At 45.6% G+C, this 26,770-nt stretch overlaps 1 protein-coding gene across 1 annotated transcript in view; it reads left to right on the forward strand.

The window, feature by feature from the left end:
* Positions 1-26,770, forward strand: part of XPO1 (exportin 1) — a 232,646-nt gene that overhangs the window by 86,224 nt on the left and 119,652 nt on the right. Inside the window, exons 2-4 of the mRNA XM_063918496.1 lie at positions 1,933-2,064; positions 3,106-3,207; positions 9,352-9,424. Of these exons, the coding sequence (XP_063774566.1) occupies positions 1,939-2,064; positions 3,106-3,207; positions 9,352-9,424 (301 nt within the window). The 5' untranslated portion in view covers positions 1,933-1,938. The remainder of the gene's footprint in view (positions 1-1,932; positions 2,065-3,105; positions 3,208-9,351; positions 9,425-26,770) is intronic.

Consider the following 26,770-nt stretch of genomic DNA (forward strand, 5'->3'; position numbering starts at 1 on the left):
TTAATGACCCTTGCTGTCTGCAGTGCAGACAGCTCAATCTGTACTGTTGTCCAAGAGCTGCTTGCCCGGCCACTGCGTGACGTCACTGAGCCCTTCCGGCCCAGGAGGGGGAAACGGTAGGCGACGTCGCTCATAGCGGTCAATTCTATTCTCCGACCGTTGAATGGCGCCGGGAGTTTGCTCCCGACTCTATTCAATTCAGCTCCCGTTAAGTCGGCGATGGCCCGTTCTCACCGACTAAACAGGTTGAATTGTTGGGAGAACGGGCATTCTCAGACTTAACTACCCGGCGTGAGGCTGATTCCCACACTTTTGTCGGTTTCGAATTCCCGACAATTGAGGGTCACTCGTCGCTGTATTGAATAGCGCCGGGAGCAAACTCCCGGCGCTATTCAACTGTCGGAGAATAGAATTGACCCCAAAGAGTACGTCGCCTGGTGTGTACCCACCTTAACAGTACTGGTGTTAAGGATATCTATTCTTGAGCACAGGTGATTTGAGTGCCACAGTTGTTTTAATTTAACAATCTGTGCTAAAGCATAGATTTCCTTTAAAACATATACTGTAAGCGTCTTTGAGGTAAGAGGTGGGAAACACTGACCTACAGTGAACGATTGTCTTGATGGGGCTGCAAAACCTTTACCTGTGTTCTCCTATTGTAATGTATGTAATTTCAGGATTCCGGTCATGTGCTATGCTATAGCTCCAAATAGATTTATAATGTATATGCAAAGGCAGAGATTAAAACTGGCTGCTAAACACCTGGTTGATGCATTTGCTAACACAGAACTTTAACACTGTGCACTCAGTACACAAGCCAGAAAAACTGGCCATTGTTAATCCTGCACTTTGCCAACCACAAAAATGCCAGTCTCCTTTTGGACTATCATGGGTAACCTGAACTAGACAATCTGTGGTAGTATGACGGAAATAACATCCTTTGGACTGTTTAGATAACCTAATAAATGCCCTGTTGCTTTGACTAATTTAACAAATATGCACAAGTAACCAGTGTTTTACTATCTGATATTGGTTTGACTTTTTTTTCAGATGAAATGCATAGTAATTACCATCCTATTTATGATCATAGCCTTCCCATTTTTTTTTTCTTTTTCTCATTGTAAGCTACAAGTGAAAGCCCGTCAAACGCATTCCTTCATACTGTACATCTGTGTATCTTATTTTCTGTTACCCGCTTAATCGCATCCTCTCTGTGGTTTCCATCCCCGCACTGAGCCTCTTGCGCCGTCAGATCTCATGCCGTGCTCTCCCTACTTCTTGTTTTCCTGTATACATGTACTGTATCTGTCCTGCCTTGTATGAATTACCTGTTCTACCCATTGTCTGGTGCTGCCACTCACTGTGGCACATTACACATCTACCATAGTAATGTAATGAAGTTACTTAGTTGCTGGCTAAGGGCAATTAAGATGTTCTGTGCACCCCCTACTGGGCATCTGTATGAATGGTTGTCCATCGGAGCAATTCAGTGTTGCTCCGATCACATGCACATTAGCCGACGCAGTGACAATTTTTATTTTAAACTACGGCAGTGAAAAGTCTGTAGTTTGGGCGCTTTGGGGAATTTAGACACCCAATAAAGATCTTTAGACTGGTTTAGCTGCTTTGTGCATCTTAACCTGGAGCTGTCAGGCGCTTTAACTACTAATGGACATCTGATTGGAACAACAGTTAAATTGCATTAATAGACACCCATTCGTTTAGAGACACAGGGGGGACGCACAGAACATTTGAATGGCCCCCTCAAAGCTATCCATGGATAGCATGATGAGGGCAATTCAATACCATGCTAAGTATTACAGGCTTCAAACATGCCCTTTAATCATCATCCCTTTCCTTGTACGTTTTAGGAAGTAATTTGTATTCCATGTATATTTCTCTAGTATGACATGAAATGTGTTATATTTTCAGTAATCTATGCCAGCAATTATGACCATGTTAGCAGACCATGCAGCGCGGCAGCTGCTGGATTTCAGCCAGAAACTGGATATAAACCTTTTGGACAATGTGGTGAATTGTTTATACCATGGAGAAGGAGCGCAGGTAACTTATACATTTTTTTTATTTTTTTTTAACTCTAACATTAATAAAAACATTTCATGTAAATGAATATTGCTTGTTCGGTTACTATCGGGTACAGTTTACTGCTCGATTCAATTCAGCGCAAATTGAATAGCGCTGGGAAATGAGGTCCTGAAGATATTCAGTTCAGCACTCTGTTATGTCGGAGAATGCCTGTTCTCGCGTCTAAAACCTGGTGTTTAGTGGCAAGATCCGGCATTCTATGACTTAAGTTTGTGGTGCAATGCTGTTTCAGCCGTGCTAAGTGCAGAAAACAGCTTTCTCTTCCTCTAGTCTGGGATAACATTGTGCTGAATTGATAAGCGCAGATAGCTCCTTCCGGCGCTATTCAATTTGCACTGGATGGAATCGAGACCCTAGTAATTTAATATTTTTTGATTTAGAATACCATTTTAAGTATCCCCTTGTTTAACCCTTTTTAAAGGGGGATTTCTCCTTTTTTGTATTTTTTTTTTTTTTTTTTGTATCCTTTCTTGGCCGGTCATAGGGGCGTGTTCGAAAATCTGCATAGCAGAAAATTGTACCAAAAATGGCATAAAACGCCTGCGAATTCGCCACACTTGTATTGGTGACGAATTCGCGTTTTCTCCAGTGCCGGATTTGTCGACCAGTACGTATAAACGGCACGTGCATTGAATAGGTCTGATGTAAATTCGACCTAGAAACTAGCGAAATGTGCATTTCGAAAAAACGGCACAAATTAAATACACCCATGGCCTCCAGTATGCAGTCAGTGTTTCAGCAATAACCAGATTATTTCCTTTCATGGTGGAGAATATAATATGATGCAGTGTGCCGTCCAGCATCCCAAGTTTTCCCTCACTCCTCATAGAGGTGCAAGGGGGAAATTTGCGATAACAGCACTGTAAATGGTCGATATGTGCACATTGCTTTCAATTGAATCTGCACCATGGAGTGGTGATAACCAGGGCACGTGTATGTCCTGCAGACTTTGTCCAAATGAATTTCTGATGCACGTGGTTTTTCCCATCGTCCCTACAGCAGAGAATGGCGCAGGAAGTATTGACCCACTTAAAAGAACATCCTGATGCTTGGACAAGAGTTGATACAATTCTCGAGTTTTCGCAGAACATGAACACCAAAGTAAGACCACAAGCTTATTTAAGATGACTTTTTCCTCCTGCACCCTTTCCCCCTGCCCCTCTTCCCCCAACCTGGCCGCTTTGAGGAAGGTGAATTCATTACTTATCTGCAGCTTTTTATTTGAAAATTTATTACTTTATAACTTTTTATTTATTTTTTTAGTGAATTTTACTTTTTAATAATAGAAAGTTTGAAAACAAAGTCGATTAAGTTGTATTTAATTTTGGAGTATTGTTCTGAAAGGCCTTCTGTCTTTAAGTGAGGGTTAATAGCTTAAAATGGACTTTTATTAGCCTGTGATAGGTCTGGTTTAAAGTAGAAACTTCAGACCCCTAAAATAATGCAGAAATTTAGAAAACTTTCACGTGTTAAGACTCCTCCTATTTGTTTATTTCCCCACCCCCTCCCACTTGCAGTTTAATCCCTATTAATACATTTTCAGAGTATAAATATTAATATACATAAGCACTGCTAAGGGTCCTGTAGGCTAGTCACTACTATAGTTTGGGGTAATGTATGTAAAGGCAAACTTGGTTGCACTGAGAGTAGATAATTTTCCACTTTGAACAGTGAAATATGTGTAAATGGCTATACCTGTTGCTATGCTACATACATGTACAACATTTTTCCAGTCTTTTATGAAGAGTGGGATGAGAACTGAATACTGTGAGTTTTCACTTACTGATCTTATACTCATCAGTGACATGTTACACAAGTGCGATGTTTGTTTGAGTATAAAAATATCTGCCTATGGTGCTCCATGGTTTGTCATCTGTAGTCTAACATTTTATGTGTAGTGCTAGATCGTGTCTGATTTCAAGCTTCTTTTTTTGCCATACCTGCATTAATGCAATATATGCAAATGTTACCCTTTTGTATTCTATCTTAAATTTCCATGTAAAATAATGCATAATATAATCTTGCAGTCTTAACTGCACAATTTTTAAAAGCATTCACTTTTTAAGGTGTCTTGTTGGCAAAACGAATTTTCTGAACTTCCTCAAAGTGCTAAGCTTAGTAACAGTATTTGCTTGCCTGGTCGTTTTTTTCTTTTTTGCTTTTCACATACTGACAGACATTACTAATGTTTAAGTTGATTTATCAACAGTATATTTAAAATTCAAAATTGTCTTGTGAAAAAAATGACATGATTAGCGGAACAGAAAGAAAGCAACAGGTAAAAAAAAACTCTTCAATTTACATAAACTGCAAATGATTTGGTGCTAAATTTTCTGCACTACTACATTTGGCTTTTATGCAATTTTTTTTGTTTGTAAAGCTGTTAACGCTACCTGATATTAATCATAATGTTCCATTATGTTGATTGCTTGTAATAGGAAGAAAAGGGGTGTCTTCCTGTGCAACTGACACAGCTAGGCTTTGACGGCAGGCCTCCACAAGGTCTACCCTTTTCATTCCCTTTAACTGAATTCTGTTCATCAATTGTTTTTTGTTTCATGGGTGGGTGTGGGGGGTTTGTGGGATGGAGGTTAAGGGTGGGGGGAGGGTCAATGGGTAGATTTCATTAATATGAGGGTACATAGAAATTTCAGCCACAGGGATCATGTCCTTACACATGCAATACTTTTGTTACCTTGAGCACCTTATTTAGTCATTTCTGTGCTGAGCAATGAAATGTATTACATATTTTTTTTCTTTCTTGCAGTTATTATAGATTTGCTTGTGTAGATTTCATAAGGAAAGTCTATCAAGACTCCCTTCCCCCCCCCCCATTGATATTAAAAAATCATTTGAGGCTAATATTGCTGAAATTATTTGTGCACAGTGTGTAAAAAATCTTACATGATCCCTTTGGTTGAAGTTATATTGATCGACTTTGTTGTATATTGACTAACCTTTTGTAGCAAAATAAAGATATAAAACAAACTTTTATCCTGGGTGAAACTGCATATTGAAAGGCAGTCTGAAAAGTTTACCTTTCAGGTATCCTGTTAATGTTTTTTTATTAGTAAGGAAAACTTTTTTTTAGAATTTCAGTTAAGATTTCTGTAACCAATATTTTATTTTGCCTTCAGTTTTAACGCATATATACCGCTCAAAACATCCTAGTGAAGGCCATAGGATCCTAAAATGAGTGCGTTAAAATTAAATCATACTCGTACATGTCAACTCGCAGTCTTCTGAGGGGTGAACTGAAATGTGTAATAAACCGGCACTTATAGGTTCCCAAATGAGTTTTGGATGCCCCAAGCAATTTAGCTGTATTGCATGGCTAAACCCAGTACAAATGGGCACACATGCGCCATGCAAGCCCAAGGTGTGCTGGGGGGACCTATTGCATTTCTCTACATTAATTAATCAATTCAAATATTTTGGGTACCACGATATCTAATGGGCGTCCAACGGAGTCACTTGTTCTGGGCACTCATTAATTATTGTGGTTGTCGGGCCCAAACAGACAGTGTTTAGCTGCTGGGAAAAAACAATTTAATCCCTTCCCCCAATAAATGAAATCTATTGACAACACAAGATATTATACTGCCATATTCAGCAATAAATGCTGCTTGTGTAACAAAGTACACCCTATGATTCATTAGCTTGTATGGTCACCTTAAGCACCAATTACTAACAAGTTTTTGTGCCTTACATTGTATTTGGTCAAATTGGTATAATGAGGTCATGGTCATGATGGAAGACTCCAGGTGAGAGTGGTGGGAAAATAGCTGCATTTACCCTTCCACAACTAGCTGACAGCCAGTACACAGTTTGTTAGGAGATGGTAGGTTTGGTTTCCATCCGACACTTGTTATGTATTCAGACTGTATTAGCACGATTAAAAAAAATTTTTTCTCTCTCTCAATTGCGTTTTATCACCCGTCTGAACTGACTGCGATAATCAGCATTTTTTTTTTTTTTTTTAGTTTTTTTGCACATGTTGCAACCAAATAGACCAGGTTTAGCTGTTTACACAGCAAAGCCCGTCTACAGTCCTTGTTAGCATGCCCAAAACGAGAACTTTTCCCTATTTACTGGTTGCTGCTTCAGGAGAAATCTTGCTATTGCGCCTGTCAGCAGAAATGATTACATAGCTGCCGTCTGGCACGCAATGCTGCTGCGGTGACCACACAATTGAATCCCTCCCTATGGGAAGGGGGGGGATTTCAATTAGTTTTTGGTTGCCCGACGGGCAATATTCAGTTGTTTTACCGATGGACGGGAGTACTACGGGCGCCCAATAATTCTGCTTGCACCCTCCCAGGTGGTGATCACAAATACACCCAAATTTCAGTGGTTTGCTAGGTTTTAGTCAATTTGCGCATCTAAACCTGGTGCATTTGGGCGCCGTATGTGTTATAAGTAATGGGCACCTACGGTGCCTTTGCTTATTGTCAAAACAATTTTGGTATCACCCGTCAGGCATTCATTACTTATGGGTGGCTGAAAACGAACTCCCTCGCTACAAATCTTACTTTGGTCTTGTATGTACAGATTTCATGGTTTCAGAAGTTGACCCACAAAGCTGGACTGACAGGACTCCACTGTATTTTGTGTTCTGCAGTAAAGGACTATGGGGCCGATTCAAATGTCTGCATCTATGCTAATGGGCGTCTGTTATTCAATAGTTTTTTCTTGAATAGACAACCATTAGTAGTTAATGCGCCTGACAGCTCCGTATTGAGCGGCTAAACTCATCTAGAGCACTTGATTGGGTGTCCAAAGTTCGGGTTTGGGCACCAAACCAGCCTTAAACACCTGTCACCCTTAACATAGAATCACAACGGCAATGTGGGTACCATAACAGACGGCACATCGGTGCTACCGAGCCACAGCATGGCGTGACTTGAAGGGCTGTTTAGCGTGACTACAGCAAGGATATAAGAGAACACGTCTGTAGCTTGGTGGCATATCGCCAGTTATTGAATTGCTGTCTTTTCTCCTTGACTTGGAGATAACAAGCACTAATTCCTCACACTTGATAAAGGTCCTGCTTTTTATATAGAGGTGCCATCACAAATAAAGCGGAATTCAAACGTTTTTCTTCCGGCAGCCACTAGATGGTGCCCAAATGGAGCTATTAATTTGTTGCTCTGTTTGGGTGCGATGGCTGCTGGTGTCTGCCTTTCAGCTCGCACTCCCCAGGGGTGGCGAACTAAAATACGTGGAAAGTGACCTGTTTGTGCGGCCAAATGGCACTTTTTGTGATCGCTCCTAGCACTTGGGTTGGGTTTAGCTGTTTTACACTGCTAAGTCTGACATCTATGGACGCAGTCGGTGCGAAAACTTCATACAATTGAATATTGCTCCCGCTATCTCCCGTCACTTTAGACTGGAGATCGGGCGCGATAATCAATTGAATATCGTCCATTCTCTGGCTTTTTCAGATATTTCAATTAGGTTACACTTGATCCATAGGGAATATAGGTTTGTGAAAGAACTTTGTGTGTTTTAAGAAATTGTCATGAAGTCTGAGCTCCTCTCTGTATTCTCTTTTCTGGAAACGTAATGTATTTTTCTAATGTTAGCCGAGAGCAGTTTCCTTCTTATGTGTGTATGCTGCCTGTGGCAGACAGATTTTTTTTTTTTTTGTAAAGATAATTTTCATGTTTATTTACGAGTTGTGTGTTGTGCTGATACATGGTTTGAAAAAGAAACTAATTCTGATATTTTAATTGCTAACCATATGATCTCACTGGTTTTATTTGTTGCATGCTTTTTGCCAAAGGGGGGAAGGTTAATTTTTTTTTTTTTTGGGGTGCCCGTGAAGGCAATTGCTGCTGACAATGGGTGCGAATGCCACATGCGTCCATATTTCTGCTTACACCCTCCTGAGGTGGCAAGCAGAAATCTGTGCAACGTCTGGTTTAGGCACACAAATGGTAGTTGTGCCCCCTAACTAGTAGTTTAGACTGGTTAGTTGCTGCTGTGCTGTTGTAACTTACTCGCAGGGGTTAGCTAATTGAATTGACTCCTAGGGGGCAGTTCAGTTGTTGGCTTGATTGGGCACAGTGTTTAGCTGTCAAAGCGGCTAAATCAGACTGAAATAGTTGTCGCAATGTGAAAAGTCCACTTCCACCTCAGAAGTCTTCCAGCAGAAATGCTGGTGCCATGTCATGTGGTCAGTTCCCCAAATGACCCTAACTGTGGGGAGTTTGTATATTCTCCCCGTGCTTGCGACGGTTTCCTCCCACAATACAAAAATATACTGGTAGGTTAATTTGCTCCCATCAAAAAATTGTGTGTACATGGGCAGACTATATGGGCCAAGTGGTTATCTGCTGTCAAATTCTAATCTAATTGCTATTGTCGGGTGCTATCTAGTGGCAGGCCCCTAAATAACATTTGCATCGTTCCCCATAGTTGCTGAAGTGAATGTACAATATGTGCTGCTCGGTGTCGGACTTGTTTTAGTAGTGCACTGCTACTTGATTGAGTTCTATAAAGAACTAGTTGGTATAGGATTATATGTGATGAATTTTGACCTTTTTTTTTAGCATAGTTTTGGTTACAGGGCAGCCTGTAGAATGGACCATTTGGGAGGTGCTGTAACCAAGCAATAAATTGATCCGATAGCCAACGTATATCCATAAACAAGTGAAATTTTGAGCGGTTAATGTAATACCAGTTGAACACTTGTATACTTGATATACCTGAAAGGTAAATGGTAACCACAGATCCTGCTATTTGTTTTGACAGTATAAAAGTTATAATATTATATATGCTGTGGGGAGGGATGGTCTGTTTGGGGTGGGGGTTAGTCCATTTGTGGGCTTCTTTGCTGAACTTGTAGATATACACCAGTGAAGTCTGTTGCCAATGGCAGCATCTGTTATATTAAATTAGAGGTTCATGCCACACTAGAACTTGTATTTAATTGCATTTCTAAATACTCTTGTTGTATGTGACTTTTATTTTCTTGACTTTCAGTAGCCTCTCTGGCTACAAAATAGCTTAACTAATACATTTTCCTGGTGTGAGCATGATCAAATAGCAGGGATACTTGTTTAAATTAAGACAAATACTTGTGCATGAAAACTCATGGGATTGTAGCTAAATTACATGTTTTAGTTAAATTGTCTTCAATGTTCATGTCTGAATGAGTTGGCTGGGAGAGTATTGTGAGTGATTAAAATTGATCGTTATGTGACTATGGAATGCTCACACAGTTCTATTCTCCAATTTTAGTATTATGGACTGCAAATATTGGAAAATGTGATCAAAACGCGATGGAAAATTCTTCCCCGGAATCAGTGTGAAGGTAAATATTTCCTGTTCACTTGCATATGTAAAATGTGATTCTGGACAGTTACCATAGCAAATATAAGGATTTTTATACTTCTAGTTACATCCACTTGGGGGTCACTGCTAACCTTGGGGTATAGAGTAGGTGTGGCTAAACTCTGTCCTCATGAACCTTGAAGAGTTTAAAGATGGTAACTCAATTTTAATTTTTTTTCATGCCCGATCTCCTTTCTAAAGTGAAGGGAGATCACAGGGCAATATCCAAATATTTTTTATTTTTGCACTCCCTTGCACCCAAACAGATTGGATCTAGCCACTTAAAGCAGCAAAACTAATGGGTGTAAATAAATTGGACAGCAACAGAGGGAGGAGGCTGCAAGCTGAAATGTGTACCCACTAAGGAACGTAATGTTTGCAGAAATAGCGAAGACCAAATTCTGGACCTTGAAAAAGCTGGGCCAATACACCATCCTGTAATAAGAGCAAGAGCTGTGCTAAGAGAGAAAAGGAAGCGGAAACTTCTTTACTCTCATGCCAGGCTAGGTGGGTTGTGATCATGGTCTTAATGATCTTCCTGAGCCTGGGACATCAGTCTCAACAGCCAGGCTATTAAAAACCAGCAGAGCATTCTTGAAGTAAAAAGGGCCCGAACTGGATAGGTCATCTAGTCTGTTCTGATGGTGGTTCTGCGAACAGGCTGAGCAGGTCTGCTACCATAATATGGTGAAACTTACCTTTCTGCATTGGGGTTCACTGTGTTCCACAGGGAATACATCGGGATGTAGAGTTGGATGTTGATCCGAGGCACCAACAGGCTAAAGCTTTGACTGTTCCCAGGATGCATTGCACCACCTCCTCCTCTATAACCCCGCCTCTGGACACTGGAGCTCAGTTTGTAAGTTGGTGCCTGCAGAGCAGGTCACTTAACACGTGGGACTGTGCTAGGCAGCCCTAAAAAGAGCTTTTTAAGAAGACTTCAAGGGCCGCAGCACTGTTTGTCACTGTGACATGCTGTGCTGAGGCTCCATCAGCTCCCCAGGTACTTGCGGAGGCGCATCAGTCCTCAGGCACATCACCGCTGACGCTCTCCAAAATCGCGTGGCTGCGCATCAGGGAGAAGGTAAGAGGGTCCCCCAGGTGGGACCCGCCGGTAAAGAGCGGTCCGAGGAGACGGGCCGTGCCGCTGGCGTGGACACTGTACTATACTGCACTGCACAGGGACCCCACTATATATCAACCAGGGCAGGGAGCACAGGTCAGATTTTGAATAATCCGTTTTACATAGGTTCCACAGTACCCGGTGGTGAGAACCAGCATAGGGGATAAGGTGCTGACCTGTCGCCCCTCCCCCAGCTCCGGGCGCCATCTACTGCTAGTGTTCCCACCCTGGAGCTGCATTTCACTCTCCCTTACTCCCTGACACAGATTTTAGCGCCATCTTTACAAGTAGCTGCGGCTGATCTCTGGGGCTGCAGGTCATTGTCTCCTCTGTAAATCCGCCTGCCTCATCAGCGCTGTGATTTTACAGGCACTTAAGTATTCTACATGGTGTTTTAGACAGTGTCAATGAAGAACAAGTGTACTTGTACCTGAATATTTAGGACAAGTATTCTGTGATATACATCCAGTATCTCCTGCATATGTATGCATGTGAATGTGTGTGTGTGTGTGTATGTATGTATGTATATATGTATATGTGTGTATATATATATATATATATGTATATGTATATATATATATATATATATATATATATATATATATATATATATATATATATATATATATATATATATATATATATATAATTTTCTCTATCGTCCTAAGTGGATGCTGGGGTTCCTGAAAGGACCATGGGGAATAGCGGCTCCGCAGGAGACAGGGCACAAAAGTAAAGCTTTTACAGGTCAGGTGGTGTGTACTGGCTCCTCCCCCTATGACCCTCCTCCAGACTCCAGTTAGATTTTTGTGCCCGGCCGAGAAGGGTGCAATTCTAGGTGGCTCTCATAAAGAGCTGCTTAGAGAGTTTAGCTTAGGTTTTTTATTTTACAGTGATTCCTGCTGGCAACAGGATCACTGCAACGAGGGACAGACGGGAGAAGAAGTGAACTCACCTGCGTGCAGGATGGATTGGCTTCTTGGCTACTGGACATGAAGCTCCAGAGGGACGATCACAGGTACAGCCTGGATGGTCACCGGAGCCACGCCGCCGGCCCCCTCACAGATGCTGAAGCAAGAAGAGGTCCAGAATCGGCGGCTGAAGACTCCTGCAGTCTTCTTAAGGTAGCGCACAGCACTGCAGCTGTGCGCCATTTTCCTCTCAGCACACTTCACACGGCAGTCACTGAGGGTGCAGGGCGCTGGGGGGGGGGGCGCCCTGGGAGGCAAATGAAAACCTTTAAAAAGGCTAAAAATACCTCACATATAGCCCCAGAGGCTATATGGAGATATTTACCCCTGCCTAAATGTACTAAATAGCGGGAGACGAGCCCGCCGGAAAAGGGGCGGGGCCTATCTCCTCAGCACACGGCGCCATTTTCTGTCACAGCTCCGCTGGTCAGGAAGGCTCCCAGGTCTCTCCCCTGCACTGCACTACAGAAACAGGGTATAACAGAGAGGGGGGGCAAAATAAATGGCAATATATAAATATAAAAGCAGCTATAAGGGAGCACTTAATCATAAGGCTATCCCTGTCATATATAGCGCTTTTTGGTGTGTGCTGGCAGACTCTCCCTCTGTCTCCCCAAAGGGCTAGTGGGTCCTGTCTTCGTATAGAGCATTCCCTGTGTGTCTGCTGTGTGTCGGTACGTGTGTGTCGACATGTATGAGGACGTTATTGGTGTGGAGGCGGAGCAATTGCCAAATATGAGGATGTCACCTTCTAGGGGGTCGACACCAGAATGGATGCCTTTATTTGTGGAATTACGGGATAGCGTCAACTCGCTTAAGCAGTCGTTTGCCGACATGAGGCGGCCGGACACTCAATTAGTGCCTGTCCAGGCGCCTCAAACACCGTCAGGGGCTGTAAAACGCCCCTTGCCTCAGTCGGTCGACACAGACCCAGACACAGGCACTGATTCCGGTGGTGAAGGTGACGAATCAACCGTATTTTCCAGTAGGGCCACACGTTATATGATTTTGGCAATAAAGGAGATGTTACATTTAGCTGACACTACAGGTACCACTAAACAGGGTATTATGTGGGGTGTGAAAAAACTACCAGTAGTTTTTACCGAATCAGAAGAATTAAATGACGTGTGTGATGAAGCGTGGGGTGCCCCGATAAAAAACTGCTAATTTCAAAGAAGTTATTGGCTTTATACCCTTTCCCGCCAGAGGTTAGGGAGCGCTGGGAAACACCTCCTAGGGTGGACAAAGCGCTAACACGCTCATCAAAACAAGTGGCGTTACCCTCTCCTGAGACGGCCGCACTTAAAGATCCATCAGATAGGAGGATGGAAAATATCCAAAAAGGTATATACACACATGCAGGTGTTATACTACGACCAGCTATTGCGACTGCCTGGATGTGCAGTGCTGGGGTAGTTTGGTCAGAGTCCCTGATCGAAAATATTGATACCCTGGACAGGGACAATATTTTACTGTCGTTAGAACAAATAAAGGAGGCATTTCTTTATATGCGTGATGCACAGAGAGATATCTGCACACTGGCATCACGGGTAAGTGCTATGTCCATTTCGGCCAGAAGAGCTTTATGGACACGACAGTGGACAGGCGATGCGTAGAGGAGTTATTTGGGGTCGGTCTATCGGATTTGGTGGCCACGGCTACGGCCGGGAAATCCACCTTTCTACCTCAAGTCACTCCCCAACTGAAAAAGGCACCGACCTTTCAACGCAGCCCTTTCGTTCCTTTAAAAATAAGAGAGCAAAGGGCTATTCATATCTGCCACGAGGCAGAGGACGAGGGAAGAGACAGCAACAGGCAGCTCCTTCCCAGGAACAGAAGCCCTCCCCGGCTTCTACAAAAGCCTCAGCATGACGCTGGGGCTTCGCAAGCGGACTCGGGGGCGGTAGGCGGTCGTCTCAAGAATTACAGCGCGCAGTGGGCTCACTCGCAGGTAAATCCCTGGATCCTGCAGATAATATCTCAGGGGTACAGGTTGAAATTAGAGACAGAGCCACCTCGCCGTTTCCTGAAGTCTGCTTTACCAACGTCCCCCTCAGAAAGGGAGACGGTTTTGGAAGCCATTCACAAGCTGTATTCTCAGCAGGTGATAGTCAAGGTACCTCTTCTACAACAAGGGAAGGGGTATTATTCCACTCTTTTTTTGTGGTACCGAAGCCGGATGGCTCGGTAAGGCCTATTCTAAATCTGAAGTCCTTGAACCTGTACATAAAGAAGTCCAAGTTCAAGATGGAGTCACTCAGAGCAGTGATAGCGAACCTGGAAGAAGGGGACTTTATGGTATCCTTGGACATCAAGGATGCGTATCTCCACGTTCCAATTACCCCTCACACCAGGGGTACCTCAGGTTCGTTGTACAAAACTGTCACTATCAGTTTCAGACGCTGCCGTTTGGTTTGTCCACGGCACCTCGGGTCTTTACAAAGGTAATGGCCGAGATAATATTTCTTCTTCGAAGAAAAGGCGTATTAATTATCCCATACTTGGACGATCTCCTAATAAGGGCAAGGTCCAGAGAACAGCTAGAGATGGGTTTAGCATCAAGAGGTGCTAAAGCAGCACGGATGGATTCTGAATATTCCAAAATCCCAATTAATGCCGACAACTCGTCTGCTGTTCCTGGGGATGATTCTGGACACAGTTCAGAAAAAGGTTTTTCTTCCCGAAGAAAAAGCCAAGGAGTTATCTGACCTTGTCAGGAACCTCCTAAAACCAGGAAAGGTGTCTGTACATCAATGCACAAGAGTCCTGGGAAAAAATGGTAGCTTCTTACGAAGCAATCCCTTTCGGCAGATTCCATGCAAAGGGATCTGTTGGACAAATGGTCAGGGTCGCATCTTCAGATGCACCTGCGGATAACCCTGTCGCCGAGGACAAGGGTATCCCTTCTGTGGTGGTTGCAGGAGGCTCATCTATTGGAGGGCCGCAGATTCGGCATGCAGGATTGGATCCTGGTGACCACGGAGGCCAGCCTGAGAGGCTGGGGAGCAGTCACACAGGGAAGAAATTTCCAGGGAGTGTGGTCGAGCCTGAAAAAGTCTCTTCACATAAGCATTCTGGAACTAAGAGCAATCTACAATGCTCTAAGCCAGGCGGAACCTCTGCTTCAAGGAAGACCGGTGTTGATCCAGTCGGACAACATCACGGCAGTCGCCCATGTAAACAGACAGGGCGGCACAAGAAGCAGGAGGGCAATGGCAGAAGCTGCCAGGATCCTTCGCTGGGCGGAGAATCACGTGATAGCACTGTCAGCAGTATTCATCCCGGGCGTGGACAACTGGGAAGCAGACTTCCTCAGCAGACACGACCTTCACCCGGGAGAGTGGGGACTTCATCCAGAAGTTTTCCACATGCTATTAAACCGTTGGGTAAAACCAATGGTGGACATGATGGCGTCTCGCCTCAACAAAACACTGGACAGGTATTGCGCCAGGTCAAGAGATCCGCAGGCAATAGCTGTGGACGCGCTGGTAACACCTTGGGTGTACCAGTCGGTATATGTGTTTCCTCCTCTGCCTCTCATACCAAAGGTATTGAGGATTATACGGCAAAGAGGAGTAAGACTAGTGGCTCCGGATTAGCCAAGAAGGACTTGGTACCCGGAACTTCAAGAGATGGTCACGGACGATCCGTGGCCTCTACTTCTGAGAAGGGACCTGCTTCAGCAGGGTACTTGTCTTTTTCAAGAATTACCGCGGCTGCGTTTGACGGCATGGCGTTTGAATGCCAGATCCTAAAAGGAAAAGGCATTCCAGAAGAAGTCATTCCTACCTTGATAAAGGCAAGGAAGGAAGTCACCGCGAAGCATTATCGCCGTATTTGGCGAAAATATGTTGCGTGGTGCGAGCAGCGGAGTGCTCCGATGGAGGAATTTCAACTGGGTCGTTTTCCTACATTTCCTGCAATCAGGATTGTCTATGGGTCTCAAATTGGGATCTATTAAGGTTCAAATTTCGGCCCTATCAATATTCTTCCAAAAAGAATTGGCCTCAGTCCCTGAGGTCCAGATTTTTATCAAAGGAGTACTGCATATACAGCCTCCTGTGGTGCCTAAGGTGGCACCGTGGGATCTAAATGTAGTTTTAGATTTCCTCAAATCCAATTGGTTTGAACCACTAAAGAATGTGGATTTGAAATATCTCACATGGAAAGTGACTATGTTACTGGCCCTGGCTTCGGCCGGGAGAGTATCTGAACTGGCGGCTTTGTTTTATAAAAGCCCTTATTTAATTTTCCATTCGACATAGGGCAGAGCTGCGGACGCGTCCGCATTTTCTCCCTAAGGTGGTATCAGCGTTTCACCTGAACCAGCCTATTGTAGTGCCTGCGGCTACAGACGACTTGAAGGACTCCAAGTTGTTGGACGTTGTCAGAGCCTTAAAAATATACATTTAAAGGACGGCTGGAGTCAGAAAATCTGACTCGCTGTTTATACTGTATGCACCCAACAAGTTGGGTGCACCTGCTTCTAAGCAGTCGATTGCTCGTTGGATTTGTAACAAAATTCAACTTGTACATTCTGTGGCAGGCCTGCCACAGCCTAAATCTGTTAAGGCCCATTCCGCAAGGAAGGTGGGCTCATCTTGGGCGGCTGCCCGAGGGGTCTCGGCATTACAACTCTGCCGAGCAGCTACGTGGTCAGGGGAGAACACGTTTGTAAATTTTTACAAATTTGATACCCTGGCAAAGGAGGACCTGGAGTTCTCTCATTCGGTGCTGCAGAGTCATCCGCACTCTCCCGCCCGTTTGGGAGCTTTGGTATAATCCCCATGGTCCTTTCAGGAACCCCAGCATCCACTTAGGACGATAGAGAAAATAAGAATTTACTTACCGATAATTCTATTTCTCGGAGTCCGTAGTGGATGCTGGGCGCCCATCCCAAGTGCGGATTATCTGCAATACTTGTACATAGTTATTGTTAACTAATTCGGGTTATTGTTTAGGAAGCCATCTTTCAGAGGCTCCTCTGTTATCATACTGTTAACTGGGTTTAGATCACAAGTTGTACGGTGTGATTGGTGTGGCTGGTATGAGTCTTACCCGGGATTCAAAATCCTCCCTTATTGTGTACGCTCGTCCGGGCACAGTACCTAACTGGAGTCTGGAGGAGGGTCATAGGGGGAGGAGCCAGTACACACCACCTGACCTGTAAAAGCTTTACTTTTGTGCCCTGTCTCCTGCGGAGCCGCTATTCCCCATGGTCCTTTCAGGAACCCCAGCATCCACTACGGACTCCGAGAAATAGAATTATCGGTAAGTAAATTCTTATTTTATATAAAATGTCAATTTTTTGGGGTCCCCTACTGAGATATTGACAGATTATATATATATATATATATATATATATATATATATAGATATTTCTCTATCGTCCTAAGTGGATGCTGGGGTTCCTGAAAGGACCATGGGAATAGCGGCTCCGCAGGAGACAGGGCACAAAAGTAAAGCTTTTACAGGTCAGGTGGTGTGTACTGGCTCCTCCCCCTATGACCCTCCTCCAGACTCCAGTTAGATTTTTGTGCCCGGCCGAGAAGGGTGCAATTCTAGGTGGCTCTCATAAAGAGCTGCTTAGAGAGTTTAGCTTAGGTTTTTTATTTTACAGTGATTCCTGCTGGCAACAGGATCACTGCAACGAGGGACAGAGGGGAGAAGAAGTGAACTCACCTGCGTGCAGGATGGATTGGCTTCTTGGCTACTGGACATGAAGCTCCAGAGGGACGATCACAGGTACAGCCTGGATGGTCACCGGAGCCACGCTGCCGGCCCCCTCACAGATGCTGAAGCAAGAAGAGGTCCAGAATCGGCGGCTGAAGACTCCTGCAGTCTTCTTAAGGTAGCGCACAGCACTGCAGCTGTGCGCCATTTTCCTCTCAGCACACTTCACACGGCAGTCACTGAGGGTGCAGGGCGCTGGGGGGGGGCGCCCTGGGAGGCAAATGAAAACCTTTAAAAAGGCTAAAAATACCTCACATATAGCCCCAGAGGCTATATGGAGATATTTACCCCTGCCTAAATGTACTAAATAGCGGGAGACGAGCCCGCCGAAAAAGGGGCGGGGCCTATCTCCTCAGCACACGGCGCCATTTTCTGTCACAGCTCCGCTGGTCAGGAAGGCTCCCAGGTCTCTCCCCTGCACTGCACTACAGAAACAGGGTATAACAGAGAGGGGGGGCAAAATAAATGGCAATATATTAATATAAAAGCAGCTATAAGGGAGCACTTAATCATAAGGCTATCCCTGTCATATATAGCGCTTTTTGGTGTGTGCTGGCAGACTCTCCCTCTGTCTCCCCAAAGGGCTAGTGGGTCCTGTCTTCGTATAGAGCATTCCCTGTGTGTCTGCTGTGTGTCGGTACGTGTGTGTCGACATGTATGAGGACGTTATTGGTGTGGAGGCGGAGCAATTGCCAAATATGAGGATGTCACCTCCTAGGGGGTCGACACCAGAATGGATGCCTTTATTTGTGGAATTACGGGATAAGTCGTTTGCCGACATGAGGCGGCCGGACACTCAATTAGTGCCTGTCCAGGCGCCTCAAACACCGTCAGGGGCTGTAAAACGCCCCTTGCCTCAGTCGGTCGACACAGACCCAGACACAGGCACTGATTCCGGTGGTGAAGGTGACGAATCAACCGTATTTTCCAGTAGGGCCACACGTTATATGATTTTGGCAATAAAGGAGATGTTACATTTAGCTGATACTACAGGTACCACTAAACAGGGTATTATGTGGGGTGTGAAAAAACTACCAGTAGTTTTTACCGAATCAGAAGAATTAAATGACGTGTGTGATGAAGCGTGGGGTGCCCCGATAAAAAACTGCTAATTTCAAAGAAGTTATTGGCTTTATACCCTTTCCCGCCAGAGGTTAGGGAGCGCTGGGAAACACCTCCTAGGGTGGACAAAGCGCTAACACGCTTATCAAAACAAGTGGCGTTACCCTCTCCTGAGACGGCCGCACTTAAAGATCCATCAGATAGGAGGATGGAAAATATCCAAAAAGGTATATACACATATGCAGGTGTTATACTACGACCAGCTATTGCGACTGCCTGGATGTGCAGTGCTGGGGTAGTTTGGTCAGAGTCCCTGATCGAAAATATTGATACCCTGGACAGGGACAATATTTTACTGTCGTTAGAACAAATAAAGGATGCATTTCTTTATATGCGTGATGCACAGAGAGATATCTGCACACTGGCATCACGGGTAAGTGCTATGTCCATTTCGGCCAGAAGAGCTTTATGGACACGACAGTGGACAGGCGATGCGTAGAGGAGTTATTTGGGGTCGGTCTATCGGATTTGGTGGCCACGGCTACGGCCGGGAAATCCACCTTTCTACCTCAAGTCACTCCCCAACAGAAAAAGGCACCGACCTTTCAACCGCAGCCCTTTCGTTCCTTTAAAAATAAGAGAGCAAAGGGCTATTCATATCTGCCACGAGGCAGAGGACGAGGGAAGAGACAGCAACAGGCAGCTCCTTCCCAGGAACAGAAGCCCTCCCCGGCTTCTACAAAAGCCTCAGCATGACGCTGGGGCTTCGCAAGCGGACTCGGGGGCGGTAGGCGGTCGTCTCAAGAATTACAGCGCGCAGTGGGCTCACTCGCAGGTAAATCCCTGGATCCTGCAGATAATATCTCAGGGGTACAGGTTGAAATTAGAGACAGAGCCACCTCGCCGTTTCCTGAAGTCTGCTTTACCAACGTCCCCCTCAGAAAGGGAGACGGTTTTGGAAGCCATTCACAAGCTGTATTCTCAGCAGGTGATAGTCAAGGTACCTCTTCTACAACAAGGGAAGGGGTATTATTCCACTCTTTTTGTGGTACCGAAGCCGGATGGCTCGGTAAGGCCTATTCTAAATCTGAAGTCCTTGAACCTGTACATAAAGAAGTTCAAGTTCAAGATGGAGTCACTCAGAGCAGTGATAGCGAACCTGGAAGAAGGGGACTTTATGGTATCCTTGGACATCAAGGATGCGTATCTCCACGTCCCAATTACCCCTCACACCAGGGGTACCTCAGGTTCGTTGTACAAAACTGTCACTATCAGTTTCAGACGCTGCCGTTTGGTTTGTCCACGGCACCTCGGGTCTTTACAAAGGTAATGGCCGAGATAATATTTCTTCTTCGAAGAAAAGGCGTATTAATTATCCCATACTTGGACGATCTCCTAATAAGGGCAAGGTCCAGAGAACAGCTAGAGATGGGTTTAGCACTATCTCAAGAGGTGCTAAAGCAGCACGGATGGATTCTGAATATTCCAAAATCCCAATTAATGCCGACAACTCGTCTGCTGTTCCTGGGGATGATTCTGGACACAGTTCAGAAAAAGGTTTTTCTTCCCGAAGAAAAAGCCAAGGAGTTATCTGACCTGGTCAGGAACCTCCTAAAACCAGGAAAGGTGTCTGTACATCAATGCAAGAGTCCTGGGGAAAAAAAAAAAAAAAAAAAAAAAAAAAAATGGTAGCTTCTTACGAAGCAATCCCTTTCGGCAGATTCCATGCAAAGGGATCTGTTGGACAAATAGTCAGGGTCGCATCTTCAGATGCACCTGCGGATAACCCTGTCGCCGAGGACAAGGGTATCCCTTCTGTGGTGGTTGCAGGAGGCTCATCTATTGGAGGGCCGCAGATTCGGCATGCAGGATTGGATCCTGGTGACCACGGATGCCAGCCTGAGAGGCTGGGGAGCAGTCACACAGGGAAGAAATTTCCAGGGAGTGTGGTCGAGCCTGAAAAAGTCTCTTCACATAAGCATTCTGGAACTAAGAGCAATCTACAATGCTCTAAGCCAGGCGGAACCTCTGCTTCAAGGAAGACCGGTGTTGATCCAGTCGGACAACATCACGGCAGTCGCCCATGTAAACAGACAGGGCGGCACAAGAAGCAGGAGGGCAATGGCAGAAGCTGCCAGGATCCTTCGCTGGGCGGAGAATCACGTGATAGCACTGTTAGCAGTATTCATCCCGGGCGTGGACAACTGGGAAGCAGACTTCCTCAGCAGACACGACCTTCACCCGGGAGAGTGGGGACTTCATCCAGAAGTTTTCCACATGCTATTAAACCGTTGGGTAAAACCAATGGTGGACATGATGGCGTCTCGCCTCAACAAAACACTGGACAGGTATTGCGCCAGGTCAAGAGATCCGCAGGCAATAGCTGTGGACGCGCTGGTAACACCTTGGGTGTACCAGTCGGTATATGTGTTTCCTCCTCTGCCTCTCATACCAAAGGTATTGAGGATTATACGGCAAAGAGGAGTAAGACTAGTGGCTCCGGATTGGCCAAGAAGGACTTGGTACCCGGAACTTCAAGAGATGGTCACGGACGATCCGTGGCTTCTACTTCTGAGAAGGGACCTGCTTCAGCAGGGTCCTTGTCTTTTTCAAGACTTACCGCGGCTGCGTTTGACGGCATGGCGTTTGAATGCCAGATCCTAAAAGGAAAAGGCATTCCAGAAGAAGTCATTCCTACCTTGATAAAGGCAAGGAAGGAAGTCACCGCGAAGCATTATCGCCGTATTTGGCGAAAATATGTTGCGTGGTGCGAGCAGCGGAGTGCTCCGATGGAGGAATTTCAACTGGGTCGTTTTCCTACATTTCCTGCAATCAGGATTGTCTATGGGTCTCAAATTGGGATCTATTAAGGTTCAAATTTCGGCCCTATCAATATTCTTCCAAAAAGAATTGGCCTCAGTCCCTGAGGTCCAGATTTTTATCAAAGGAGTACTGCGTATACAGCCTCCTGTGGTGCCTAAGGTGGCACCGTGGGATCTAAATGTAGTTTTAGATTTCCTCAAATCCAATTGGTTTGAACCACTAAAGAATGTGGATTTGAAATATCTCACATGGAAAGTGACTATGTTACTGGCCCTGGCTTCGGCCGGGAGAGTATCTGAACTGGCGGCTTTGTTTTATAAAAGCCCTTATTTAATTTTCCATTCGACATAGGGCAGAGCTGCGGACGCGTCCGCATTTTCTCCCTAAGGTGGTATCAGCGTTTCACCTGAACCAGCCTATTGTAGTGCCTGCGGCTACAGACGACTTGAAGGACTCCAAGTTGTTGGACGTTGTCAGAGCCTTAAAAATATACATTTAAAGGACGGCTGGAGTCAGAAAATCTGACTCGCTGTTTATACTGTATGCACCCAACAAGTTGGGTGCACCTGCTTCTAAGCAGTCGATTGCTCGTTGGATTTGTAACAAAATTCAACTTGTACATTCTGTGGCAGGCCTGCCACAGCCTAAATCTGTTAAGGCCCATTCCGCAAGGAAGGTGGGCTCATCTTGGGCGGCTGCCCGAGGGGTCTCGGCATTACAACTCTGCCGAGCAGCTACGTGGTCAGGGGAGAACACGTTTGTAAATTTTTACAAATTTGATACCCTGGCAAAGGAGGACCTGGAGTTCTCTCATTCGGTGCTGCAGAGTCATCCGCACTCTCCCGCCCGTTTGGGAGCTTTGGTATAATCCCCATGGTCCTTTCAGGAACCCCAGCATCCACTTAGGACGATAGAGAAAATAAGAATTTACTTACCGATAATTCTATTTCTCGGAGTCCGTAGTGGATGCTGGGCGCCCATCCCAAGTGCGGATTATCTGCAATACTTGTACATAGTTATTGTTAACTAATTCGGGTTATTGTTTAGGAAGCCATCTTTCAGAGGCTCCTCTGTTATCATACTGTTAACTGGGTTTAGATCACAAGTTGTACGGTGTGATTGGTGTGGCTGGTATGAGTCTTACCCGGGATTCAAAATCCTCCCTTATTGTGTACGCTCGTCCGGGCACAGTACCTAACTGGAGTCTGGAGGAGGGTCATAGGGGGAGGAGCCAGTACACACCACCTGACCTGTAAAAGCTTTACTTTTGTGCCCTGTCTCCTGCGGAGCCGCTATTCCCATGGTCCTTTCAGGAACCCCAGCATCCACTACGGACTCCGAGAAATAGAATTATCGGTAAGTAAATTCTTATTATAGATATAGATATAGATATATATATATATATATATATATATATATATATATATATATATATATATATATATATATATATATATATATATATATATATATATATATATATATAATATTTCTCTGACGTCCTAGTGGATGCTGGGACTTCCGTAAGGACCATGGGGAATAGCGGCTCCGCAGGAGACTGGGCACAAAAGTAAAAGCTTTAGACTAGCTGGTGTGCACTGGCTCCTCCCCCTATGACCCTCCTCCACGCCTCAGTTAGATTTTTGTGCCCGAATGAGAAGGGTGCATGCTAGGTGGCTCTCCTGAGCTGCTTAGAAGTAAAAGTTTAAATAGGTTTCTCTGACGTCCTAGTGGATGCTGGGAACTCCGTAAGGACCATGGGGAATAGCGGCTCCGCAGGAGACTGGGCACATCTAAAGAAAGCTTTAGGATCACCTGGTGTGCACTGGCTCCTCCCCCTATGACCCTCCTCCAAGCCCCAGTTAGATTTCTGTGCCCGACGAGAAGGGTGCACACTAGGGGCTCTCCTGAGCTCTTTGTGAAAGTTTTAGTTTAGGTTTATTATTTTCAGTGAGACCTGCTGGCAACAGGCTCACTGCATCGAGGGACTAAGGGGAGAAGAAGCGAACTCACCTGCGTGCAGAGTGGATTGGGCTTCTTAGGCTACTGGACATTAGCTCCAGAGGGACGATCACAGGTTCAGCCTGGATGGGTCACCGGAGCCGCGCCGCCGTCCCCCTTACAGAGCCAGAAGAGCGAAGAGGTCCGGAAAAATCGGCGGCAGAAGACGATCCTGTCTTCAGATAAGGTAGCGCACAGCACCGCAGCTGTGCGCCATTGCTCTCAGCACACTTCACACTCCGGTCACTGAGGGTGCAGGGCGCTGGGGGGGGCAGCGCCCTGAGACGCAATAAATCGATAAAAAAACCTTATATGGCTAAAATAAATGCTTCACATATAACTCCTGGGCTATATGGATGCATTTAACCCCTGCCAAAACATACAGAAAAAGGATGATAGGCTCCGCCCCTTTCTCGGCGTCCTTATCTCCTCAGCACACTGGCGCCATTTTCCCTCACAGCTCAGTTGGAGGGAAGCTCCCTGGCTCTCCCCTGCAGTCACTACACTACAGAAAGGGGTTAAAAAAGAGAGGGGGGCACAAATTAGGCGCAGTATAGAACAATACAGCAGCTATAAAGGGAAAAACACTTATATAAGGTTATCCCTGTATATATATATAGCGCTCTGGTGTGTGCTGGCAAACTCTCCCTCTGTCTCCCCAAAGGGCTAGTGGGGTCCTGTCCTCTGTCAGAGCATTCCCTGTGTGTGTGCTGTGTGTCGGTACGTTGGTGTCGACATGTATGAGGAGAAAAATGATGAGGAGACGGAGTAGAGTGTCTGAAATAGTGTTGTCACCCCCTAGGGGGTCGACACCTGAGTGGATGTACTGTTGAAATTGCGTGACAGTGTCAGCTTTGTATAAAAGACAGTGGTTGACATGAGACAGCCGGCTACTCAGCTTGTGCATGTCCAGACGTCTCATACAGGGGCCCTAAAGCGCCCGTTACCTCAGATACAGACGCCGACAGGGGTACTGACTCCTGTGTCGACGGTGAAGAGACAACCGTGATTTCCAATAGGGCCACACATTGCATAATTGAGGCAATGGAAAAAGTTTACACTTTTCTGATTAATATGAATACCACCAAAAAAAGGGGTATTATGTTTGGTGAGGAAAAACTTCCTGTAGTTTTCCTGAATCTGAGAAATAAAATGAGGTGTGTGATGATGCGTGGGTTTCCCCCCGATAACAATTGATATTTTCTAAAAAGTTATTGGCAGTATACCTTTTCCCGCCAGAGGTTAGGGTGCGTTGGGAAACACCCCCTAGGGTGGATAAAGCGCTCACACGCTTGTAAAAACAAGGGCTCTACCCTCTCCTGAGATGGCCGCCCTTAAGGATCCTGCTGATAGAAAGCAGGAGCGTATCCTAAAATGTATTTACACACATACTGGTGTTATACTGCGACCAGCAATCGCCTCAGCCTGGATGTGCAGTGCTGGGTTGGCGTGGTCGGATTCCCTGACTGGAAATATGATATCCTAGATAAGGACAGTATATTATTGCCTATAGAGCAATTAAAAGATGCATTTCTATATATGCAGGATGCACAGCGGAATATTTGCCGACTGGCATCAAGTATAAGTGCGTTGTCCAATTATTCCAGTAAAGTGGTCAGGTGATGCGGATTCCAAACGGCATTTGGAAGTATTGCCTTAAAAGAGGGGATGTACCCCAGGTCGCCTCTCAAAATAAGACGCCGTATTATCAGGCGCAGTCCTGGTTGGCAAGCGGACAAAAGGGTTCCTCTTTTCTGCTCGTGACAGAGGGAGAGGAAAATGGCTGCAGAGATCAGCCAGTTCCAAGGAACAGAAACCCTTTTCCGCCGCTGCCAAGCCCTCAGTATGACGCTAGGGCTTTACAAGTTCAGGCACGGTGGGGTCCCGTTCTCAATGAATTTCAGTGCGCAGTGGGCTCACTCGCAAGTAGACCCCTGGATCCTTCAGATAATATTTCAGGGGTACAAATTGGAATTCGAGACGTATTCCCCTCGCCGTTTCCAAAAGTCTGTTTTACCGACGTCTCCCGCTGACAGGGAGGCAGTTTTGGAAGCCATTCACAAGCTGTATTCCCAGCAGGTGATAATCAAGGTACCCCTCCTGCAACAGGGAACGGGGTATTATTCCACACTATTGTGGTACCGAAGCCAGATGGCTCGGTGAGACCGATTTTAAAATCTAAAATCTTTGAACACTTGCATACAGAGGTTCAAATTCAAAATTGAATCACTCAGAGCAGTGATTGCAAACCTGGAAGAAGGGGACTACATGATGTCTCGGGACATCAAGTAGGCTTACCTTCATGTCAAAATTTACCCTTCTCACCAAGGGTATTTCAGGTTATGGTACAGAACTGTATCAGTTCGGACGCTGCCGTAGGGATGGTCCACGGCACCCCGGGTCTTTACTGAAGTAATGACCGAAATGATGATATTCCTTCGAAGGAAGGGAATTTTAGTTATCCTTTACTTGGACGATTCCCTGATAAGGGTAAGATCCAGGGAACAGTTGGAGATCGGTGTAGCACTATATCAGGTAGTGTTGCGGCAGCACGATTGGATTTTCAATATTCCAAAATCGCAGCTGGTTCCGACGACTTGTCTTCTGTTCCTAGGGATGATTCTGGACATAGTCCAGAAAGAAGGTGCTTCTCCCGGAGGAGAAAGCCAGGGAGTTATCCGAGCTAGTCAGGAACCTCCTAAAACCGAACCAAGTCTCAGTGCATCAATGCACAAGGGTTCTGGGTAAAAATGGTGGCTTCCTACGAAGCAATCCCATTCGGCAGATTCCACGCACAGTGGAACCTTCTGGACAAATGGTCCGGGTCGCATCTTCAGATGCTTCAGCGGATAACCCTGTCACCAGGGACAAGGGTATCCCTCCTGTGGTGGTTGCAGAGTGCTCATCTTCTAGAGGGCCGCAGATTCGGCATTCGGGACTGGGTCCTGGTGGCCACGGATCCCAGCCTGCGAGGCTGGGGAGCAGTCACACAGGGAAGGAATTTCCAGGGCTTATGGTCAAGCCTGGAGACATCTCTTCATATAAACATTCTGGAACTAAGGGCCATTTACAATGCCCTAAGTCAAGCAAAACCCCTGCTTCAGGGTCAGGCGGTATTGATCCAATCGGACAACATCACGTCAGTCGCCCACGTAAACAGACAGGGCGGCACGAGAAGCAGGAGGGCAACGGCAGAAGCTGCAAGGATTTTCGCTGGGCGGAAAATCATGTGATAGCACTGTCAGCAGTGTTCATTCCGGGAGTGGACAACTGGGAAGCAGACTTCCTCAGCAGACACGACCTTCACCCGGGAGAGTGGGGACTTCACCCAGAAGTCTTCCACCTGATTGTAAACCGTTGGGAAAAACAAAAGGTGGACATAATGGCGTCCCGTCTAAACCAAAAACTAGACAGATATTGCGCCAGGTCAAGGGACCCTCAGGCAATAGCGGTGGACGCTCTGGTAACACCGTGGGTGTACCAGTCAGTGTATGTGTTCCCCCCTCTGCCCCTCATACCAAAAGTACTGAGAATCATAAGAAGGAGAGGAGTAAGAACTATACTCGTGGTTCCGGATTGGCCAAGAAGGACTTGGTATCCGGAACTTCAAGAG

The sequence above is a fragment of the Pseudophryne corroboree genome, chromosome 4, assembly GCF_028390025.1.
Source record: "Pseudophryne corroboree isolate aPseCor3 chromosome 4, aPseCor3.hap2, whole genome shotgun sequence".
Lineage (NCBI taxonomy): Eukaryota > Metazoa > Chordata > Amphibia > Anura > Myobatrachidae > Pseudophryne > Pseudophryne corroboree.